General features: G+C 31.6%; 1 protein-coding gene, 1 long non-coding RNA gene and 1 pseudogene across 2 annotated transcripts in view; all 3 read right to left on the bottom strand.

Moving 5' to 3' along the window:
- Positions 1–2048: 2048 nt before the first annotated feature.
- LOC149878036 (uncharacterized) overlaps positions 2049–22316 on the bottom strand; it is a 45150-nt gene continuing 24882 nt past the window's right edge. The window contains exons 2-3 of the long non-coding RNA XR_016447682.1: positions 2891–2954; positions 2049–2518 (exon numbers count right to left, since the gene is read on the bottom strand). This is a non-coding gene — a long non-coding RNA (uncharacterized LOC149878036). The remainder of the gene's footprint in view (positions 2519–2890; positions 2955–22316) is intronic.
- On the bottom strand, positions 9746–11168 carry LOC149878040 (uncharacterized; annotated as a pseudogene).
- On the bottom strand, positions 14371–17443 carry LOC149878039 (extracellular calcium-sensing receptor-like). Its single transcript, XM_090073039.1, has one exon. The coding sequence runs from the start codon at positions 17254–17256 to the stop codon at positions 14530–14532; it is 2727 nt and encodes a 908-aa protein (XP_089929165.1). The 5' UTR covers positions 17257–17443; the 3' UTR covers positions 14371–14529.

Genomic DNA, 22316 nt, shown 5'->3' with positions numbered 1-22316 from the left:
AAAGGTTCTAAAAGACCATTACTAGTCACAGAAAAAGCGACAAAATAAACTACACTGTTAATAATTGCTGCAATGCTGCTGGTAAGTTTTTATCGTTGTTTATCGTGTATAAATTGCAAAATAGATTGTATGATCGTTGGTTCACATGAGGAAAAATAAAAGTAATCAAACTTTAGAAAAATTAAAGGTGAGTGCCTTACTGAAGAATTTGTGATTGAACTTTTGAAAGCAATAGAAACAGAAAGAGGAATTAAAGGAAAAAAACGTAAATTGATTTTCAACAATAATGATAAAAATAAAGATACTGATGGCAGTGATCTAATTGTTACGGAAACAACAAATAAAGGAGAAAGAAAATCCAAAAAGTGAAAAAAAAGCATTTTATGTTGATCCATGTGAAAACGACGCATCGAAGCTTGGCTTAGCAAAGATGCTTGTCTTCCAAAAAGCATTTCATGTTGATATGCTTGCATGTGAAAACGGCGCATCTAATGCTTGGCTTGTCTTCCAAAAAGATATAAGATTGGAACTGATTTTTTTTTGTATATACAAATGCAGGCGCGGGTTTAGCTTTTTAAAGAAGTTAGTCAAGAAATGTTAACACTTCTAGGTATAGAGAGGGGGGGGGGGGGGGGGGGAGGGAACCTAACTTGGCCTAAAGCTACGCTACCGAACGATGAAAAAAACCTCTAGTTAAATGAACTTAATAATTTTTTAGACTCTCGTTTTCCGAATAAACGGGCCAAGTTAGGCGCAAAAATGTTCAACCTAACTTGACCTGAAGTTACGTTACCGGAGGATAAAAAAGAAACAATTTAATAAGATTTTATACGGTTTCGAAATCTCGTCAGCCTAATAAACGGGCAGGTTAGGCGCGCCTAATATAGTCCGAAAATACGTCACCGATAATAAAATTAGAATCCACTTTACAAATATTTCTTAAATTCGGAAGCCGGTAAAAAACGAGGAAGATGGGGACTTAATACTTATAAAAATTCCTTAGATATCGCTAATTTACACTCAAAAAATAAAAAAAATAAAAATGAAGAACGTATTTTTTTAAAAGTAAATAGTCAATAGTCCTTGGATTACAAAAGGCTTAAAAAAATCTTCGAAAATAAAGCAGAAGTTGTATATTAAATATTTAAAAACTAAATATTCTGCAAATGAAAGAATATATAAAAGTTATAAAAATTTATTTTAAAAAATTCACAAAAAACCTAAAAAAAAAATTATTATACCAATCTGATCAATAAGTTTAAAAAGAACTCAACGCGCACCTGGCAAATAATAAAAAAGATAAAAGGAAAATCAAAAAATCACTTAAGTTCTTTACCACGAACTATAAAATTTGAAGATAAAAATATATGTGAACCGAGCGAAATTGCAAACATATTTAATAAATTTTTTACTGAAATTGGAACCAAACTCTCTAAAAAAATTCCTATGATCGAAATTTCGTTTGAAGACTACTAGTGTCCTACAAATAAATTTCATTATAACAATGAGTATTCTTCTGAATTATCCCACGACGAGCTCGATATAGCCTTTAATACTCTAAAAAGAAATAAAGCTATGGTGCTGATGAAGTAAGTGTTAACATTGTTGCAGATTGTTATGAAAGTCTGAAAGATATTCTTTATAAACTGTTTAATGCATCTATAAAACAATGAGCTTTCCCGGATCAATTGAAAATTGCGAAAGTCATACCAATTTACAAACAAGGCGATAAAACAAATATTAACAACTATTGCCCGATTTCAGCTTTTTCAAAATTATTGGAAAGAATAATATAAAATCGATTATTTAAATATTTTGACCAAAATAATATACTATATTCTAAACAGTTTGGCTTTAACAAAAATATTTCAACTATGCACGCAATTATTCAATTTTTTAGGGAAATCTCAGAATCTTTCGAAAAAAAATATATACCCTAGGAGTCTTTATTGATCTTTCGAAGGCCTTCGATACCGTTGACCATAAATTATTGCTTAAAAAGCTCGAATACTATGGAATCAAAAACAACATGCTAAAATGGTTTCATAGTTACTTTTCAAATAGAAAGCAATTTCTTACCTATAATGATGGCCTTCAAAGTGACTATACTGAAATAACCTGCGGTGTTCCACATGGCTCTATTCTAGGTCCTCTTATGTTTTTAATTTATATTAATGATTTAAGCAAAGCAGCTAATCTTCGGAGTATTATGCTTGCTGATGATACAAATTTTTCTTATCAAACAGTAATATTAATGAGCTGTTTTCTGATATGAACAAAGAACTTAAATGCGTATCTGAGTGGTTTAAATGTAACAAATTGACCTTAAACCTTGATAAAACAAAATACATTCTATTTCAGCCTATATCTAAAAAACGTTTTTTACCAACAACCATGCCAAAAATTCTTATTGATGAACTAGAAATAAAAAAGGAAACTTTTAGTAGTTTTCTTGGCATTTATCTTGATGAGAATGTTACATGGAAACCACATATTGACTACATTTGTTCAAAGGTTTCTAAAAATATAGGAGTCCTCTATAAGTCAAGAAATTATTTAAACAAAACCATTTTAATCCAACTCTATTACTCATTTATACATGGTTATATTAACTATGCAAATATTGCTTGGGGAAGTACAAGCAAAAGTAAGTTGCGTACTCTTTACCATCGTCAGAAACACGCAATACGCTTAGTTTGTTTTGAAAATCGACTTACGCATTCAAAGTTTTTATTCAAAAATTTAAAAGTACTTAACATTTATGAAGTGAATGTATATAAAATATTATACTTTATGTTTCAATGTAAAATCAATCCGTCCTTACACGCTTTTAAAGATTTTATTACCTTAAAAACAAAAAATAAGTATACACTACGAAATGATAACTCACTCTTTGAACCCTTTTGTCGAACAAAATTCAATCAGTTCTGTATAGCTTATCGTGCACCCAATCTCTGGAACAAAATTGTTTTATCTAATTTTGATTTATCAATTACCTTCCCAGTCTTTAAAAAGAAATTTAAAAAATTCATTCTTTTTAATGACAATATTTTGAAATACTTTTAAAAATATGAAACTTGTATAAACACGCTCTTTTATTTTTTGTATTTTGTCATTTTTATTTGCCTATATTTTATTAATGGCTTATGTTACATTCTATTATAACTTTTTATGGTTCTGGCGACAAGATCATTCGATCTTCTATCAGATACCAAGCATTTATTTAAATCAGTCTATATATCACGGATTTTGTTGAATTGCGAAAGCATATATCTCGGATTTTGTTGTATTACGAGAGCATATATCACGGACTTTATTGTATTACGACTAATTAAATGTAAAACTGAATATATATATATATATATATATATATATATATATAATTGTGTGTATTTTATAATACTTTTATACTAAAGTAAATTATCTAAGAATAAAAAAAAAATTTACAAAGAGATTCAAAAAAAAAAAGGGTGAGTTGTTAAAACTGTTCTGAAGTCCGGTAAATGGCAGTTTTACTCTATACAGAATAAAAACTCTATGTAAAATATATTTTTTGAATAACTTTATACTTTTTGCATCTTGTGGAAATAGGCAAAGAAAATTTGCATTCTCAGGTAAAGCTTGTCTAAGAAGTTTGAAATGACTCTGAGCAAAGGTAGAATCAATCCATATTACTATGTTCTCCACAAGTGTAATAAGCCGCACATTTATTCTGTTTATCTAACAGCTCATCGTCAAAAAGTATGAATAGATTATAATAGACTCGTGGGTTTTGGAAAAAGTCTTTTTTAATCTGAGTATCGCATGGCAAAGAAAGAATTTGAAGTGAAATTACCTATGAAAACAAAATAAAGATTTTTCGACATCAAGAAAGCAGTATGGTAAACAAGCATATTTTCACTCATTATGGCAGTAGCAAAAGAAAATAATCAATTAGGAATGTTGAATGGGGGCTTTTTGAGTTAGGCTTAGATGTTCCAGATCTTAGAGAATTATCATTAAGAAGTACAAACCATCCCAGTTTTAACGATGCGTTGTTAGGTTAGCAGAACAAATGTGAGGTTTATAACACTCATAGAGGTCATAGTGATGTGGGTTAGTTCTATTTTGCTCAGAGTTATTTCAAACTTCTAAGACAAACTATAAGTGAGAATGTAAAGTCTGTTTGCCTATATCCACAAGATACTCAAAATATAAAATTATTCAAAAACATGCAAGTCATTGAGTTTAGAAGATTATGCAAAATAGCATGGAAGAAACCACAGGGAATTGTTATTATGTGGGAAACGTTAGATGAGATTAAACGCATTAATGTTGATTTGATTAGTAATGCTGCATGCAAAGAATGAATGCAAATGGTGTAGTCTGATTACATGACACAGTTCAGAAATAAATTTAATGCTCCACAACAGCTAGACAAAAATATTGAATGTAAATGGGTTTAGGTAAGCTTGGAAATGCACAAAACATTTCCAAACGTTGACTCGACAAATAAATACTTTAAGAATCATTGCTTAATGGTTGAGATAAAGAGATTTGTTTAGAGAATTTTAATTCTCTATATGGGTAATCACAGTGTCTTTTAAGAAATAGTGGTAGTATAGGCAGATAAGCTTAGATTGTATGATGATAGGCTGCTTGTCAATCTGGCGCATGCGCGTCTTTTGCGCAAAAAAAAACTTCATCAATGTTGTTTATTTTAAGAATAAAAAATTTTTTCATCTATAAGAGTCCTTCATTTGCTCCCCAGTGAGCATTGAACGTCCTTGGACGTCCGGTGGTTGGGCGGAGCTGGTCCAATCGTTCAAACTTTGGCGATTGTGCCGGTTTTGTTCGTCCACCAGGCGTCTGAGGACGTCTAATACTTACTGGATTACGACATCTGTCTAAAAATATTTTTACTACTCCTAATGATAGGACTTGTGGTATTTCTTCCCTGAGGAATTCACAGCTCGATCTTGACCAATATATGCAAATACATATTCAATTACATGATTGAAATGGGCTAATACATATTGCAATTTTTTCATGTCAATTTCAACCATATGTTTACAGTTGAGCATGTGGTCAATATGTGCATTATTTTATAAAAATATGCAAAAAAGATGGCGGTTAAAAAAGTTACTTGTTGGCTCAACACATTTCTGGTGAAATGTGTTTATACTTTGTCAAAGGGCCGAAAAAATGGGGTATGCTAGCTCCCACCTTTTGCTAGTACTCTAAGAAAACGAAGTTTGTATTCTTCGTGACATCAGCTTCACACAAACACATTTTTTGGTTCAGCCGACAAATCAAGACCTACATTCAAGACGGGTTAGTATTTCATAAAATGCGTCTAAGTACGAAACGCATCTAGTTCTTAAGATTTTTTTAGTTAGTTACAGTATTTTAAAACCGCTGAGCAGCGAAAGTAGCAGCAGGGCAAGGAAGCTTTGCATTTCAACTAGCTACAGTAGGTTTAAAAACTGTTGAAGCTGAGTTTCCATCTAGTTGAGTTGTTTAGGAATTTGTTTAGTTTGCTACGTTATTTCTTTATCCGGGAAAATCATTTGTTCAATGATTTCCACTTATACATTAGTTATTTGAAATTCCAGGTTTGTCGTAACTAATTTGCTTTGATTGTTTTGTATTTCAGAGGAGATTTTAACTGTTGACTTGGTCACAAATACAAACTCAGAAAAACTGTTTTTGGTATGGAAACTTAGTACCCAACTCTATCAATGCCGGTCAATTGAATTTCTCTCTCTTCATCAATGGTATTGAAGATTTCATTTTCATCGAATTATATTCACATTTGTTTGCAAAGCATTTAGTTTCTTTTCTGTTGCATCGAACTTAGATTTTGTATAATTTCTGTATATTGTAAGGGTGGAGATTTTTTTTACGTTTTTTAAGATAATGTTTACTTTATTTGCTTATTATAGTACGTTTGGGTGTTTATAATTAAGTTGTTGAGTTTTCCTCAGTGTTGTGTGAGTACTTGTTTGTATTCCATGACATTTAACGCTTCAGAAAAGCTGAGCAACAGAACCTTAACACAAAAGATAATGATAGTTCCTCAATCGAATTAAATGATACTTACTTACGGTCTTTCACGTTTTGATAAATATTCTGAAATCATTAACTCAAATTATAATTTTCAATCTTAAGAAATATAGATAATAACATACCATTAAGTGTCTCTCAGAAAGTATTCTCTTACCCCCTTTGAAACTCATAGCCAAAGAGTCTACATATGAGGCATGGCGAGGCTAAGTGAATCAACTGCCAAAAAGTTAAAAAAAAAATTTTTTTACACCTAAATGATATCAGGGCCTCTGCCAAAACAATGTGAAAAGACCTAACTTCTGAAACTGCATCTTTATCTTAGAAAAAAGCATTAACAGATAGAACTGTCTGTATATCAACGCATGATCGATATGAAGACAGCCATCTGTTGATGCTCTCTCTAATTGATCTAAACTTCATCTTCTGATGCATCATTTTCTCCATTTGATCTAAGTCCAATCGCGCCATTGTTTATTAAGCACGCATTGTTTTTATTATACAATCTCTAAGCCGGTTTGTTACAATTAGTAACAAACCGGCTTATACCTTAACCGGCTCATCCAAGTTATTATTCTTATTTAACGCTTCGCTTTGTAGCTTTATTTGCAATCATGGATGAATTTAATTTCTAACTAAATGAAAGCTTAAAATCAAAGTAAGAAAAAGATAGAAAATGAAAATAGAATTAGCGGAGATGCGTACAAGACCAGTAAAACAAACAGAATGATTTCAATAAAAAAAAAAAAAAAAATCACAACAGACGCACCATGACTTTTTGTAAACTTGTAATTAATATTTTTTACCTATTTGCTTGGTATTCTCATTTGATTTTTTAGATTATAATTTTTTTCTTTTTTAATTTCTGGTCATTTGTAACTGTAAGTTTAGCTGCCCTGATGTTTTGCACATGAAAAAAAAAAATGCTCTTCGATGTCTTTTACAAGTTCGGAAACAATGAACAGGGAAACATTTTATTGGGACTTACGCAATTCCTACCCATCCAAAGACGTTAAAATGGGAATTGTATTAATCCAAATGAGAGCAAAAGCCAATCAACTATTACTTTCAATAATCCTGATAGTTAAGGAAACCTCAAAAATGTATGCAAAAAAACATTTTTTGACGTTTTTGCCCCCAAAAGGTGACCCATCTTGTAAAAAGCAAAAAAGCTGTTTTGACCCCTTTTAAATACAAACATGGAGAGGTAAAAAACTTCAAGTATACTTTTCACGACGGGCAAATGATTAAAATCAAAACTAATAGCTTTCCCAAGGATGAAAGCCATTACAGTTCGAATCTAAATAATAAAAGAATGTGCTTGGCTCATCAAATTAACGACCTGGAGAAAATTTTACCGATCTGTTTTTTTTGAAAGACTTCCCTAAGCTTTAATTTAAAAGAGCAAGGGTTGACACGTGTACAAAACGTGTGATGCTCTTGATCTAAAAAAAAAAAAATGATAACGTACAGGTGGCCTCATCAGGTAAGACAGAGCTTGAATAACAACATCGTAAGGTCGATGCTGTCGCTGAAGTTATTAAATGTAATGCTGTAAAAAGTACATTACCTGGAAGTCAAACATATACCATAAATATGGATTTGCCCAAACTGTTCAATAATAGCAGGTACTATAGTTATCAGCTTTCATACTTCAACTTTTGGATTCATGTAAAAGACACGGCTTATGGCATCATGTGCGTTTTAGACGGGAAGGAAACCAAACTACGTCTCGTGTTACGCAAGCTATTTATTTTGGTCATTAACTTTCTAAAAACGGAATCTAACAGTTTGGAGTAATTCTTTGAAGAGCAATTTAAAAAAACACGATGCTTTTTTCCTCAAAATTAGGTTTGTTGAAAATGGCACATTTGCTACGATTGAGTATAAGTTTTCTATATCAGAACGTAGCTGTCCAGGTTCAGATAGAGACTTTGCCACCACTTTGATATTTTTCACTTGTAAAACGTGCGAAACTATGTAAGTTATGCAAAGAAGAGAATGCAAAGCCATGCTATTTGCAGCTCTTAACTTGACAGGTCGTTGAAGGTCATTGATATGGGTAAGAAAAATTTTTTGATTTGCCTCGGGACATTTTTGGATACATCTAAGTTGGAAATAAGCCCGGTTGCCTGGTTAATAGACAGTCCGGAATCATCTATTTTAAGAAAAACTTTAATAGCCAACTACCATTTCGAGCAACTCGAGCTTCAAACGAGGAGTACAAGTTGAAAAAATTACGAATGCAGATATTGAACCCCTAACGGGTGTGGTACCAATTACAGAGACAAAGAAGAAGGACCTTTAAGCCATGATACATTACTTGGACAAAGAATATAGGTTGTATTTTGAAAAAAATTTAGATGCCTATACTCTGGGACAATTCAAAACTTTGGTGCCGTGCAAAAGTTTTTTCAACAGCTTTAGAAAGCTGTAAATGATTTTTTAAATTTGATTGTTATTATGACAAAATATACAAACAATACAAATAGTAATACTATATAAAATATTTTTAACATCAATTTCTTATCACAAAAAAGACGAATGTGATTGCTAAACAACAGCAGTAATCCAGTTGGTGTCTGAATAAATGTGTAAAGCTTTAGTCGATGGAGCAACATTTGCTTTTAAATACATTTAGACAGACCTCAAATTAATGACACTTTTTGTGGGTAAAACTGATTTACCTCCATCCTAATGTTTTATTACCTCATTCAAAGTTTCTAAAACAGTCATATTACAACTAATGATATCAAATTAACTATTGTAAAGTAGCGAAAGATAAAAAGGACTCTAACTCTAAAAACCATTTTTGAATTACACGATGAAAAGTTCCTCTATGGGACCCTTGAATCTATTCAATTTACACAATTTTTCGAATTATGTGAGTTTGAAATGAAGGAGTTTTCTTGTCAGTGTTTATTAATAATTCCTGACCGGACCGTAGTAGTTTTTCGAACTAAATGATCTTTCGAATTATACGAGTTCGAATTACGTGAGTTTAACTGTAAAATGATAAATATCTGACTGAAACTAAAAACATCTTTCGTATTTTTAAAGAAAAAACATTTTTGCCAAACTGTGTTATGTTAAAATTATTGTAAAATTGTTAATCTGATACAACGGGTTACGGCGTTAATTTTGCATAAAACGAGTTAACCCCATTTTACTTAGAATACAACGGATTTTAGGAAGTATTTAGCGTACAACGCGTTATCGCATTTACACTAACATTGTGAAAAGCTCTTGTCATTAGTTCTTACGAAAGTTCTTAGTTTTGACAGATCTGATGCAACTGTTTTTATATTTGCGATTAGAAAACTATATTAACTCTCAGTGGGTGTTTGAACGTCCAACGACGTCCATATTGGACTTAGGACGTCTATTTAGGACGTCAAATGGACGCCAAGTAGACGTCCAAATGAAACACCTTTCGTCCGTCCATATTAGACGTCCACGGACGTTCTTTTTAGACACTCTTAGGACGAATTACGACGTCTGGCGGACGTCCAAATTAAACTTATGATCGTTGTATTTGGGCATTAATGACACTAAAATCTAGGTATGACAACTTTTTTGCAGTAATTTATAAAAACATATTTAAATATTTAAATACAGACTAGATAATACAAATGCTATAACAAAAAAAAAAGAACTTTTATATTATTCAATTTCTTGTTTTTTGCAATTTAGACATTGCTTAATTTAGCAAGTCGCCAACGAGTGTCTCGATATTGCCTACGTCAAAACCATCTTTTTTTGAAACGAATGAGAAGCAGTTTTTATAAGCTATCTGTAATGTAAGACTGATAAAAAATATAAAAGTGAATACGAAAAAATATAAAAGTGAGTACTCACGCTTTTTTGTCATTTCTTTAAAAGAAACTCCATCATCACCTATATTTGAATATTTCCTTTTTAATTTACCAGTTTTAAAATCATCTAAAGTTGAAAATTCAATGCCAACATTTTTTTAAACCAAATCAAGCAGAAAACTAAGTAACACACTTGTGCTGCTTTCAATTTTTCTAATTCTAAAAAACAACATAGTTGAAATAAATACTAAGAAACCAAATAGTTTATCTGGAGTAACTTTAAATAAATCTTCTTCATCACCTGTATTTGAATATTTATCACTCAGCTTATGAGAAAATCTAGGTGCATGGACTTCTTTTGACTTTTCTAATAGTTGATACAAAAAAATTATTTATACACTGTAATCTTTTTTATCACGAAAAATGATTATATAAATAATAATAATGACCTTGATATTCTGATCATCTTCTTTTCAAAATTGAAACAGCTGGTTGCATGGCACCAATGTCGCAGCTTCCAAATTAAATTCAACAAACTCAAATTGTTTCCATCCTAGTTCTGGAACACTTCACTCAGAAATATAAATACACCCACTCAGAAATATATGTTCCAAGAGTGTTGTAACTTTTGGGCGGGAAATAAACATTACATTTGGCTAAATTACACAAATGAGAAAGAACCATTGTCTTGGTTGGTAGAGCTTTTTCAGTAATAACAACAGTACTAAAGTAGCCTGAGAATAAAAAAAGGACTTAATACAAGTAATAAATGTATCAAAAGCAAATGCACTTTACATTATATTTTCTAAACCTTCTTTTAAAATAAAAGAAATATGTTTTTAATATGAACTCCACAATTTTAAAAGAGGAAAAAAAGATGGAATCTCTGTTTTAATCTAGTAGATTAAAATATCTGTAAACAACCTTCAGATATTTTAATCGACCAGATTAGAATATCTTGTATATTTTAATCTAGCAGATTATATCTAGCATATTTCAATCTAGTAGAGTACAATCTCTACAGACATTTTAATCTACTTTTATACTTGATATCTACAGTTATTTTAATCTACTTGATTAAAATAACTGTACCGAAACTACTTAGAGTTTTTTAACTAACATTTATTTCAGCTTACTTTCACTAAAAATTTATATTTTATAGTTTATACCTTTGGTATTTTTTACTTGAATCGCTTTGAAATCTTTTAGTATATGTCATACGTTCCATTCTTTAGTTTTACGGGAGGACAGAATAAATGTAGCAGCTAGCACCAGTTATATACATTAACTTCACAAAAATTCCGCAAGAAAAAGTCAAGCAAGTTTTAAAAACTTTAAAAGCCGATAGTCGCTTTAAACTGACAATAATTCTTTTTGTTTTGATTTGTTTTTATCATTGCGTCATTTCTCGCTAGCAAAACAAATCTGTAAGGAAAAAAATTTGCTTGCCTGCTGAAGCGCGAGTCAGATATCGAGTTTATATATTATTGGCCAGCTCGCTCTTAAATTCAATAACAAAAAAAGGCAATTGGGGTTAAAAAAAAAAAATTGTTTTGACGTCAATTAGACGACAAAATTAGAAATCAAGACGAAACTCGACTAATTTGGATCTGAATTATCTCGCCACTCTTACTATGAATTATTGACAGTTTAAAGTTCAAAAAATGTTATTATTATATGTGAATACTTTTTAATTTTGCATGGCAAATAAAACAAAGAGATAGAGAGTTTAATGCCGTAAATAAAAATCGAAAGGAATGTTTTGCATCTTCTTATTGAAATGTTAAGACAGAAAACACTCCGTGAGTTTTACAAAATCATTTACGAAAAACGCGATAAAGCATTAAAGTCACAGCAGTTCTCTGCTGAGCAGAGATTAAAAAACGCTTTTTTGACAATAACAGAGATTAAAAAACGCTTAATTGTGCCATTCCGTCAAAAAAACTCGTGAGTGAAATGTGTTAACAAGGGATTGGTTTCTTTTAACGCTGTTTATCTTATAAGCTCTAACTTTCTCTTACAAGATCTCACTTTCTTTTGTATGCTCTTTGCAGTTTCACTGCATGACGTCGACAGTTTTTATTTGTTTGTTTGATATAAATTGACAAACGGAAGTAAAGAAATCTCCCAATTTAATTCAAACCAAGTTAATTTGAATTTTCATCTCACACTGAACTACAACTATTCTTTTAGCTCATTAACTCTTCACCTGTTTATCTGGCGATCTATACTGCAGGAATTGCCACCTTGCAAACGGCGTATCTGACTGGGGGGCTATTTTTTAAACAGCAGAATGGCGGAAAACTAATAAGTTTGGTTTAGTAACTTTATATTAAACCCAACAAACATATCGATTTTACTAAATTACAAACTGAAATTAAAACAAAAGCTTTATTAGCTTGTAACTTTTTCTTAGACGACATCATAGTAATCAAAGCAAAACAACAATCTTAAAAGCAAAGTCATGATTTTAGACCGTCTGAGAAAAGTTGTTTTTTTTTCGTGTCATTTTCTTAAACGCGTGTGACGTGAAACAGCCGATAACACATAAAAATATACAGGTAAATATAAACATCTATATTTAATAAAAATAAAGTAATATTTTTATTATATATGTTTACATTTACCTATTATAAAGTTTATGTTCTAATTGAGCTTGAGGTTCCAAAATACTTCGTATTTTTTGAGAATACTGGTCAGTAAAATCTTTTTTTTGCTTCACCAATTAAACTCTTCTTACAGAAAAAACTTGGACAAGTCACAAGATTTTCTGTAAAAGTATCTTTCTTCGATACGAATGTGAAGAAACTGGGAACAAAAATCTTCATACTTTTTCTTTTTTGAGAATGATTTTAGGCTTCCTAAAATTTCAGCTTTCATTTAAAAACACTCAAACAGATTATCAAAGTTCTTAAGTTCGAATATAAGTGTTCGAAACCTCTTCAACTTTGCGAGATAGAAATAGTAGGTTATCCTAATTTACGCCTAAATAGGTCTTCAGTCTTTTAAGGAGCATTAGTCATTCGTCTATAATTTAAAAAGGCTGAAGGTCGACCTGGTGTAAATTAATTCTGATATTTTTATTTTTTCACTTTTCATTACCCCAAGCATAGGTTGCATCTTGAACTTTTAACAAATCAGGAGATGATAACTTATTTGAGCTGAGGATATAAAAACTTATAGATAAACATGCGATAGTAAAATATTTTCTTTTTAAAACGAATTACAGTTAAAAATTGTCTTTAAACTGCGTTAAAATTAGGTTTACTGGCCTTGTAATCAGTCTGATCCACAATGTGCTTTACGTAACGTTGCATATTTCAGCCTTTGTCAACTTCCAAAAGTTTTCCAAGGTATTTTCTAAAAATTAACAATGGAGAAGCTGGATGAAAGAATAAAATTTAGCAAGACCTTATTGTGAGATTAAAAACAATTCATTATTTAAAGTGATCAATTGTTGGTGAAAAAGAGATTAATTAGTATTTAATATTTTTTCACTTCTTGCTTTCGCAATGAAAATATCTGCTTAATACAATGATCTCATTCCCATAATCGTGTTTTGAAGAGTGCTTGGTATTTATCTTTTATTGTACATTGACAAACACGGTTGGTCTGTATTTATCCAGCACCGTGTAATTTATACACAACAATGTAATTATCATATAATGAATAAAATAAAATTAAATGGAACTTGAGGAAGATATTTAAAAAAACTCTCTCTTATATTTGTAAAGGTTTTATTTATACCTACCACCGATTAAAACTTCAAGGTTGACTAAAGACAAATAATTGATGAATATCATTTGGATTTTGCAACTTTTCCTTATACATTCTTGGCTTTTTAATATTATTACATTTACTGAAAAATGGGAATTTCACAAAAGCCCTGCTTCTGCTCAAATTTAAAAAAATACTTCAGTGGATTAAATAACATTGAAGGTGATTGGTTGAGCTGCTGTTTGCCAATATAGGAAAAAGGTTTGTAAATCCTGGTTTCCACGTATTAGATTGAAAATTTAAGTGTGATTTTCCAGGTGTGTAGTTAATTGATTGAAACCGTTTATTCGGATTTCTTGCCTAAATCACATATATAAGTAAGCCAACATGCATGAAATATAGCGCTGTTACTGACATGAACAAGGAATGAATTCATTGAAAAATCTAAACATTATCAAACCTACTAAAACTGCAACTTTGATGGTTGCTCTTTTAATGTCGCGCAAAACTAAGAAAAAAACAAAAACAAAAAAAAATTTATTTAAACATTTCAAATTTGCAATTTGAAGTACATGAAAAGATTAAAATAGACATCGCTAAATCAACATGAGTGCCATCAAAAGTAAATAGCAACGCAACCAAAATATGCTTCCCAAAAAAAAAGGAAAAGATTTCTAAAGTTACTTAAGTTCTGAAATTTATTTCAAAAATTCGGAACATAGCAACTACAATCAAACTAAATATGTGTTTGAAATATAAAGACTGTAGAAAAATCTTTTCTGCAGATTGCATGTGAGGGTGGTCGCTAATTTTTTAAGTAATAAGTCATCTAAAATGCTTCCTAATTTATTAGAAGTCTTCATATTTTTTAAATCATTTCTGTGAGAACACTTTATGACATTGATTATATGCGGAATGAGGCTACCGATAAAAGTGCATTCAAAAAAACCTTTTAATAAAGCATATCCAGAGTGCTAAACCATAAAGGATGCTCACGATTTGTTTCCTTTGTTATTTCATCTGCATCAAGTCGAGATTCAATTGAAACAACATTTCTTAGATCAGATTTTGATATTTCATTACTGTTGTATTCATTTAAACTAAATGAAGAAACATCATTGCCAACGTTTGATTCGTTCATTTCTGAGTTGTTTTGAATTGGAAGAGTGGAACATTGAGAATCGTTTGAAAATATGCTTGTAAAACTTACTTTCCGAAACTCTGCGCGAGAGTTTTTTTTTGGGTTCAACCAAATGATCTTTATTTTGTTGATAAACAAAATGCTCATCAAAAGAAAGTTTGTTGCATTTATTAACATGCAAACAGCAAACTTCAAGTCGGACCAAGCTAAATTACTTTGGATGAGCCCAACCATTACACTCAAGGCTATGTTTGACAAAAACAAAGAGTACGCAATATAGCTTGTTTCGTTATATTTCCAAGGCAGGTTTCTTCCTTTGAATGTCTGAAAGCCGCATATAATTGACAAAATGAACGAGTAACATAAGTAAACTAATGAGAAACTGGATGAGTTGCAATGTTTGTGCACAGTCCACAATTTCTCATCTCTTACATTTATAGTCTGTACTTTGTACCTGCTATAATGTACAACAAAAATTATTGCTACATAAACACTGGGAAAGAATATCAGCAATATCACTACTCTGGATCTGATATACAGCATTTCTTTCTTTGACAGCTTGCAAGTAATACCAAGATTAAAAATTGTGACGAGACGAGTAACTCTAACTAATACAATGGTAACTATAGTTATGTGCAAAAAGCTGCCGAAATATATCCTTACAAAACACTTCAAATCCGCCTCATCACCAAATGCTAGAAGTGGTAACATGAACCAAATAAGATGCATCGCCAATTGAGCTAAGGACAACTCGTAGTTTGAAGAGCGGACAATCGGGGTCATTTTTTTAATTATAAATGTAGCTATGAAAAGCACTGCAGTTAAACCACCAACACCTGAAGCCAATAAGACTAACACTTGGTACTTCAAATATTCGCTGCTCCCTAATTTCCAGTATGTGCGATTGAGCGTTATGCATTCACTCTGATCTATATTTGAATAATTATCAGCTTCAACAGCACACGCAGAACAATTCTTCGGGTCTAAGATGTCCGTTACTGAATTCTTTGGGCACTGCTCACATTCCCAGCAGCTTGAATTGTCTGTCCAATAGACTCTTTTTTGTCCTGGAGGGCAGGGTTTTGAACAACTCGAAATTATTTCGTAAAGTTTCACAGTTTCATTATTTTTAATTTCAAGTCTACTATTAGAAAGATTCGAGGAAGTCCACGACGCAGCCAATACAAAGTCAGATTTGTTAAGAGAATACAGTTCGAACGAGGCTGATGCCGCAAAATGATACTTGGAATGGAAGCTGAAGGTCTTTGTGTTATTTAGAAAAGAGAAACTAACTTCATTTATTTTCTCATTAAACCTGGTCCTGTTTTCAATGATTTGGTAAGTATTTGGTGAAAATATACTAGAATAACTATTTTGGTATTCGAAAAACGCTTTAACTAAAACTTCCACTGCGTTTTGAACAAACAGAGCGCCGCTAAGATCGAATGTTTTTGAAATATTTCCAACGTTAAAGTTTGGCGTGCTTTCGTTTAGTCCGTGTTTTTCAAATACTACTCTAAGCCACTGGCTTGAGTTTGTATAAGTGAGACTGTAAAAGTGTTGTTTGAAGTCCTCGTCTATTCCCTCGGTCTGAACAACTAAAAAAATTCTATTGTTTACCGTAATTTCATTATTCAGAAACCAGGAGTTTCTGCCAACTGCTTTGCTCAGTATCCAAGTTCTATTGATTAACATTTTTTTTTCTTCCGCCTTCTTTAAAAGATTCTGCGCCGGTGGAAACTGTGACCAAACCACAATTACTTTTGCTTTGCTTGTATTTAAACTCTCAACAATGTCAGAGTATTTTTCCTCATCATAAACCACCGGGATTATTATATCTAAATCAATACTGTTGCTAGAGTTTTTTGTGAATTCTTCTTTGAACCGATCTGCTCCTTCTCTTCCGTACGAGTTATCCATAGCTATTACAGAAATGTAAGTCCATTGGTATTTATTTAACAGGTCTGCGATAAACTGCGCTTGAGATGCATCAGAAGGAACCGTACGAAAGAAGTTTGGATACAAGTCTGTATCATTTAATTCCAAACTTGTTGCAGCGTAACTTATGATTGGAATTTTTCCAAAATATGATACCAGTTCGTGAGCGTAAATGGAATTCGATGATTCTGTTGGGCCTACAAAGCCTAAAAACTTGTCATAAGTATTGGAACAATTACACATGCTGTAGTTATTATTGGAAAGCAAGGCTTTTGTTACAGCATACGTTGTCATATCGAAGTTAGAAGCGTCATAAGAATCGTATATCACGTAGCCAAATATAATTCTGTTATGTAATCTATTTACCTTATCAACTGTGTACTTTAAGGCTTCCATCCATCCGATGGTTCTGTTATCAATTTTACTAGCCTCAGTACAGTTCATCGAAAATATGCCAGCTATTAAAAACTCGCCTGCAATATTGCTACGGACTTCTTTATCCATACATTTAATACATAGGGTTTCACTTAGACATAATAATATAACTGCAGCTGTAAATTGAGTTGCATTTTGCATAATAAAGAACTTTTTGTTTAACATTTTTCGGCAACTTAGGCAAAGTTCACGAATGGCTTCCTTCTATAAATATTCGATGTTTTGAATAAATATGTTATATAGTAGAAAAAAAAGGTTTGTTTTTAAAAACGTTGTAAAAGAAATGCCTTTCGTTACAATAAGCTCAATCTTTTTTAAATATGTTTGGATCGAAACCTTTTTTTTACTTCTACAAAAGGTTTACAATAAAAATACTTTAGAATGAGAAGGTTTTTTGAAATTCAATTAACTTTAATACTTTATGTGTATTTTTAATAACATAATCAATGTGCAGCTTAAGACGAAAAACTTCTAGAGGTAATTTTTTCACAATAAACTTAAAATAATGATCAATTTAAACAAGGACTCAAATCCAAACATGAACAAGGAATGAATTCATAGGACAATCTAAACATTATCAACTCCACTAAAACTGCACCTTTCATGGTTAGTCTTTTAATGTCCTGCCAAACAAAGAAATCATGTAGAAAAAAAAAAAAAATTTCTTTAAATATTTCTAATTGGTAATAGGAAACTGTAGTTGTTCATTAAATTTATGTCAATTACTTTCTAAGTTCTATTGTAATTATGGTAACGTATGCAAACAATCCAAATACTATTAGCATACAAAATACTTTTAACATCAATTTTTATCACCAAAAAGACCAATGTGACTGCTAAATAACAGCAATAATCCGATTTGTCTGAATAGTTTTTAAAAGTGTTAGTCAATGATGCAACCGATTTTTTTAATTACTTCTAGACAGATCTCAACTTAATCACACATTTTCTGGGAAAAACTGAATTTTCTTCCTTTAAACGTTGTATTACCTCATTCAAATCATTTTTAAAGTCGAATAACTACAAATAAAACCAAAATAAAAGAAACACCAGTTTCGATTGCTTTTTGACAAGATTTTGTTGCTCTCTTTGATGGTTTAAAAAAAAGCATTTTTATCAAAACGCATGATAACTAATAATCTTTAATCTGATTTAGTTTAAGTTCCAAACTTTATTGTAGAAAAAAATGGACCAATCAAAAGTAAAAAATTCTCCAGAAGTTAACTTAAACCAATTTGTTATGTATTCACTTGATAACTTTGGCGATATTCCAAATAAGAGTTGCATATACCATTACAAAAGTGTTTACTGATAAACACATAATTATGCTTGGATCGCTTGATTTGTGAATGACAAAAATCAATCGAAAAAAGAGCTCAAGAAAAAAAAAAATTGTATTCTCCACAACAGTCTAGTTCAAACAAATATTTATTGCTTCTGCAACTAAATCCAGACCATGCTGTAGTTATTACTGGAAAGCAGGGTTTTTGTAACAGTATCCGTTGTCAAAGTGAGAAGCGTCATGAGAATCGTGTATCACGCAGCCAAACATATTTTCAACGACAGAGCAATCTTCAATGAAAAATTCTCAAGAACTAACTGCGTTTTGTGTCATGACGCTTTTGTTCAGAAAACATGTTTTGACAGTTTTCTTAATTATCAATAGCATATAAAAATAGTGGAGCAGCTAAAAATAGCAACAGGCCAAGGTAGCTCTGCACTCCAACTGGCTTTAGTAGGTTTGTCAACTGTTTTAACGGAGTAGTTATTTGAAATTCCAGATCTGTCGTTACTGATTTGATTGTTTTGCATTTCAGACGAGATTTTAGCTATTGACTTAGCTGCAAATGCAAACTCAGAAAAACTGTTTTTGGTTGGGTAAACTTAGCACCAAGCTCTGTCAATGCCAGTCAATTTAATTTCTCTTTCTTCATCAATGGTGTTGAATATTGTTTCATTTTTATTGAATATATTCACATTTGTTTGCAAAGCATTTTATTTCTTTTCTGTTGCATCGGACTTAGTTTTTGTATAAGTTTCTTCTGGATATTTTAAGGTTGGAGATTTTTGCCTTTTTTAAGATAGTATTTATGTTTGTCTATGTTAGTGTGTTTGGGTGCTTATGATTGAGTTGTTGGATTGTCCTATATGTTGTGTTGAAGTGTGTGGTTTGTGAATGGTTCATGTTCCTTGACTTCTAACAGAAATCTCCAATTTACATTGAGTTTCATTAAAAGTTTGACAAAAATTCGTCTGTTTTTTGTTTCATATTGTTCATAAATTCTTTATAGAGTTGACCAAACTTAATATAAACAAAAAATCTTCTTCCGCAGCCATTCTGTTGCCAGGCGCGCATTAAATTTGTCAATAGCATATGCTTTTTTTAGGCTGCACTCAGTTTATAATTTTTGTAATTGGTCAAGTGCGGCTTTGTACCGAATTTTTCCTTCGAGTAACCCTGATTAACCGCCGAAGGGTCTTTCTGCGAACTGGGATTCCGTAAAAGCTAGCCCTTTAGCAATTGCATTACCAATTAAATTTGCAACTGATGCAGCTATCTTAAAAGAATACTAAAAACTTGTGACGAATTAAATTTTTGGGTATTAAAGAAACAGGTAACCTGTCCATGTTTAACATGAGCTGCCGTATGAACTCTCCAACAGTGAACTTCACGAAAAGCTTTCCAAGATTCTGCATGCAAAGTTTTAATTGTAGAACTGAAATTATCAAAGCTGCGATTTGGAATGAGATGTTAGAATTCTAGTCCGGATGGTTCAATGTTTACATATTCGTATCCACCATATAGTAACATTCGACTAGGAAACACTTCTAAAAGCTGCCTTTGAACTCAAATTATACAATATCCATCATGAAAGAACATCACGTACTTTACTAGCATTAACTCCAGCAGAACCAACGTAAATGTCCTCGTAAGTGATCCGTCTCAATACCATCATCAAAATTTTGTTTTTATTTGGGATAGTTTCTTTCTCTCCAGTTGCTTAAAGATGACTGTGAATAAGGGATTGCTTTCAGGCCATACAAAACCATAAACAGCCATAAAGAAGAACAGAATTTTTCTTGATTTGGTCAATATTTGCATTTGGTTTAAAAGCTTTATGGAGCTTTAGGTATTTGAGATGTAATGCTAAATTAAAAAATTATTTCTTCTTACAATACATCAACGAACATTTGACATTCCTCCGACAAAACATTAATTTAACTGAATCATTTCCAAAAACCTGATTTATTTGATTTTATTTTCAAACGTTTTTATATTCAGTTTGTAAGCAAACATTCAATTACAAAACATTTATGGTTTTAACCTTTGAACTTAGTTTTAACTTTTGGATTTTCTAAACAAGTAAGGCTTTTGGTTTTATACCACAAAGAATGCACTTAGGAGAATATAAGCATTGCATACATGTTTTGGAAAAAAACAAAAAATATACTTGGGAATGCTTTTTTTTATCTTAAGTTTACAAACTCAGCAAAAGAATTTTTAGAAGCTGAATTGAGATTTTTTCTACTCATTGGTTTTGGTTGATCTGCAGAAACTGTGGAGATATTTATTGGGTATCTTAAAAACACTTATGAGCTCACTTTCTCATTGACATTTTTTGGTTTTAAAATCTGACTGCGAATAAACTATTTACAATATTAACTTTATATATATATATATATATATATATATATATATATATATATATATATATATATATATATATATATATATATATATATATATATATAAAGTTCATATTGTAAATAGTTTTTGCATCAAAATAATTAAAAAGTGACTATTTTAAAATGCTTTTATATTAAAAATTTTTGTTAGAATTTCCATATGTAGATTTTTCATTACATTTTTAAATTCGCCACCGGTGGCGAATTCACAATTCACAAATCATGGTGGCCACCATGATTTTTGATGAAACTCTGGTGGGAAAACAAATAAAGCTACTATTAAATATCAACCACAGAATAAAATTTGAAAACAAATCCACGGAAGTATTTTTAAGTACAGAAGCCAACAACATCTCCCCAAATGATAATAATATTGCTAGTTCGACAGCAGTTATTGCTATCGCCAATAGTTACAACATTTTATTTTTTACCCCGCTCTTCATCAGTTTAGAATTTCAAGGCAGGGAAACATGCCTTGGTGGAACCCATGACTTGTTCACATAAGAAGCAATGTTTGTACTAACCATTCACCTGTCTGCTGTGGTATATGATGTAGTATCTTTGCCGTCATCACCTTCTGATTCGCCAATAATGGCCTCAGTGAACGCCGACTGGTATCCAGGAAAAATTTTTATTCCTGTTGCCAAAGACGCAATTCTTAAAGATTTTAGAATGTTACAAGGTATATGAGCTGCTGTTTGATGTATTTAACTTATCTTGGAAATCTTAGAAGGCTGTTGCTTTTAGATTTACTGCCATCGCTTTCCTCGCTGCTGATGCTAAAATCCTGCACTTTAAAAGTAGCAGAAGCTGTAGCAATTGCTAATTCTTTGAGTCTTAGTCATCTTTCTTCTTGCTTTTGCATTCATGCACTCTTTCTCTTCTTCTGGCCTAAATTATCCATTGCATTCTCTATGAGCTTAGGGGGAAAAACGATTTTGGAACAACTCCACAGTGAGATTTTTTCCTTCTTTTCAAAATCAATCTCCGTAGTTCCTTAAATGGGTGGAGCTAAACGACGTCTTCTGGCTGACAAAGGTGAGTCAAAGGAGGAAGAACTAGACATAGAAGAAAATGATAAAGGAGGAAGAAATAGAAGCTTCCTATCAATACTTTCGACTAATGTAGTGGTAACGTTTTAAAATGTCTCAAAGCAGCTTTATAAAAGGAGTCTTTAGAAAAAGTCATGTTAAATTAGCCGCATTTGGTTCTGTTGTACAATGTTGTAGAGTACTCCTTGGGTCCCACGCTCCGTCCAATCACTGATCTATCCTTCTGTTTTGTATAGGGTAAAAGAATTCCACAACCAGTGCCACTTGTCATCACGCCTAAGTTTGACTTGTATATTTCCATTAAACGCTCAGCATATTTCACATTTTTACGTACCACAACTCTGTTGTTCTCTTCAATGAGAAGAATAAATTGATTAATTAGTTTCAGAGATTTTAAAAGAGATGTTTGTAACAGATTGAAACTTACCAGGATCATCGGAAATGTTGGTTTCATCATAACTCACGTTTTCAGCAGCCTGAAAACAC

Source organism: Hydra viridissima, unplaced genomic scaffold, assembly GCF_058129835.1.
Source record: "Hydra viridissima isolate aposymbiotic clone 2 unplaced genomic scaffold, HvirCarnegie_v1 scaffold_15, whole genome shotgun sequence".
In the NCBI taxonomy this organism is placed as follows: Eukaryota; Metazoa; Cnidaria; class Hydrozoa; order Anthoathecata; family Hydridae; genus Hydra; species Hydra viridissima.
Note: the sequence above shows the minus strand (reverse complement) of the source record. Positions and strands in the feature narration are given on the sequence as shown.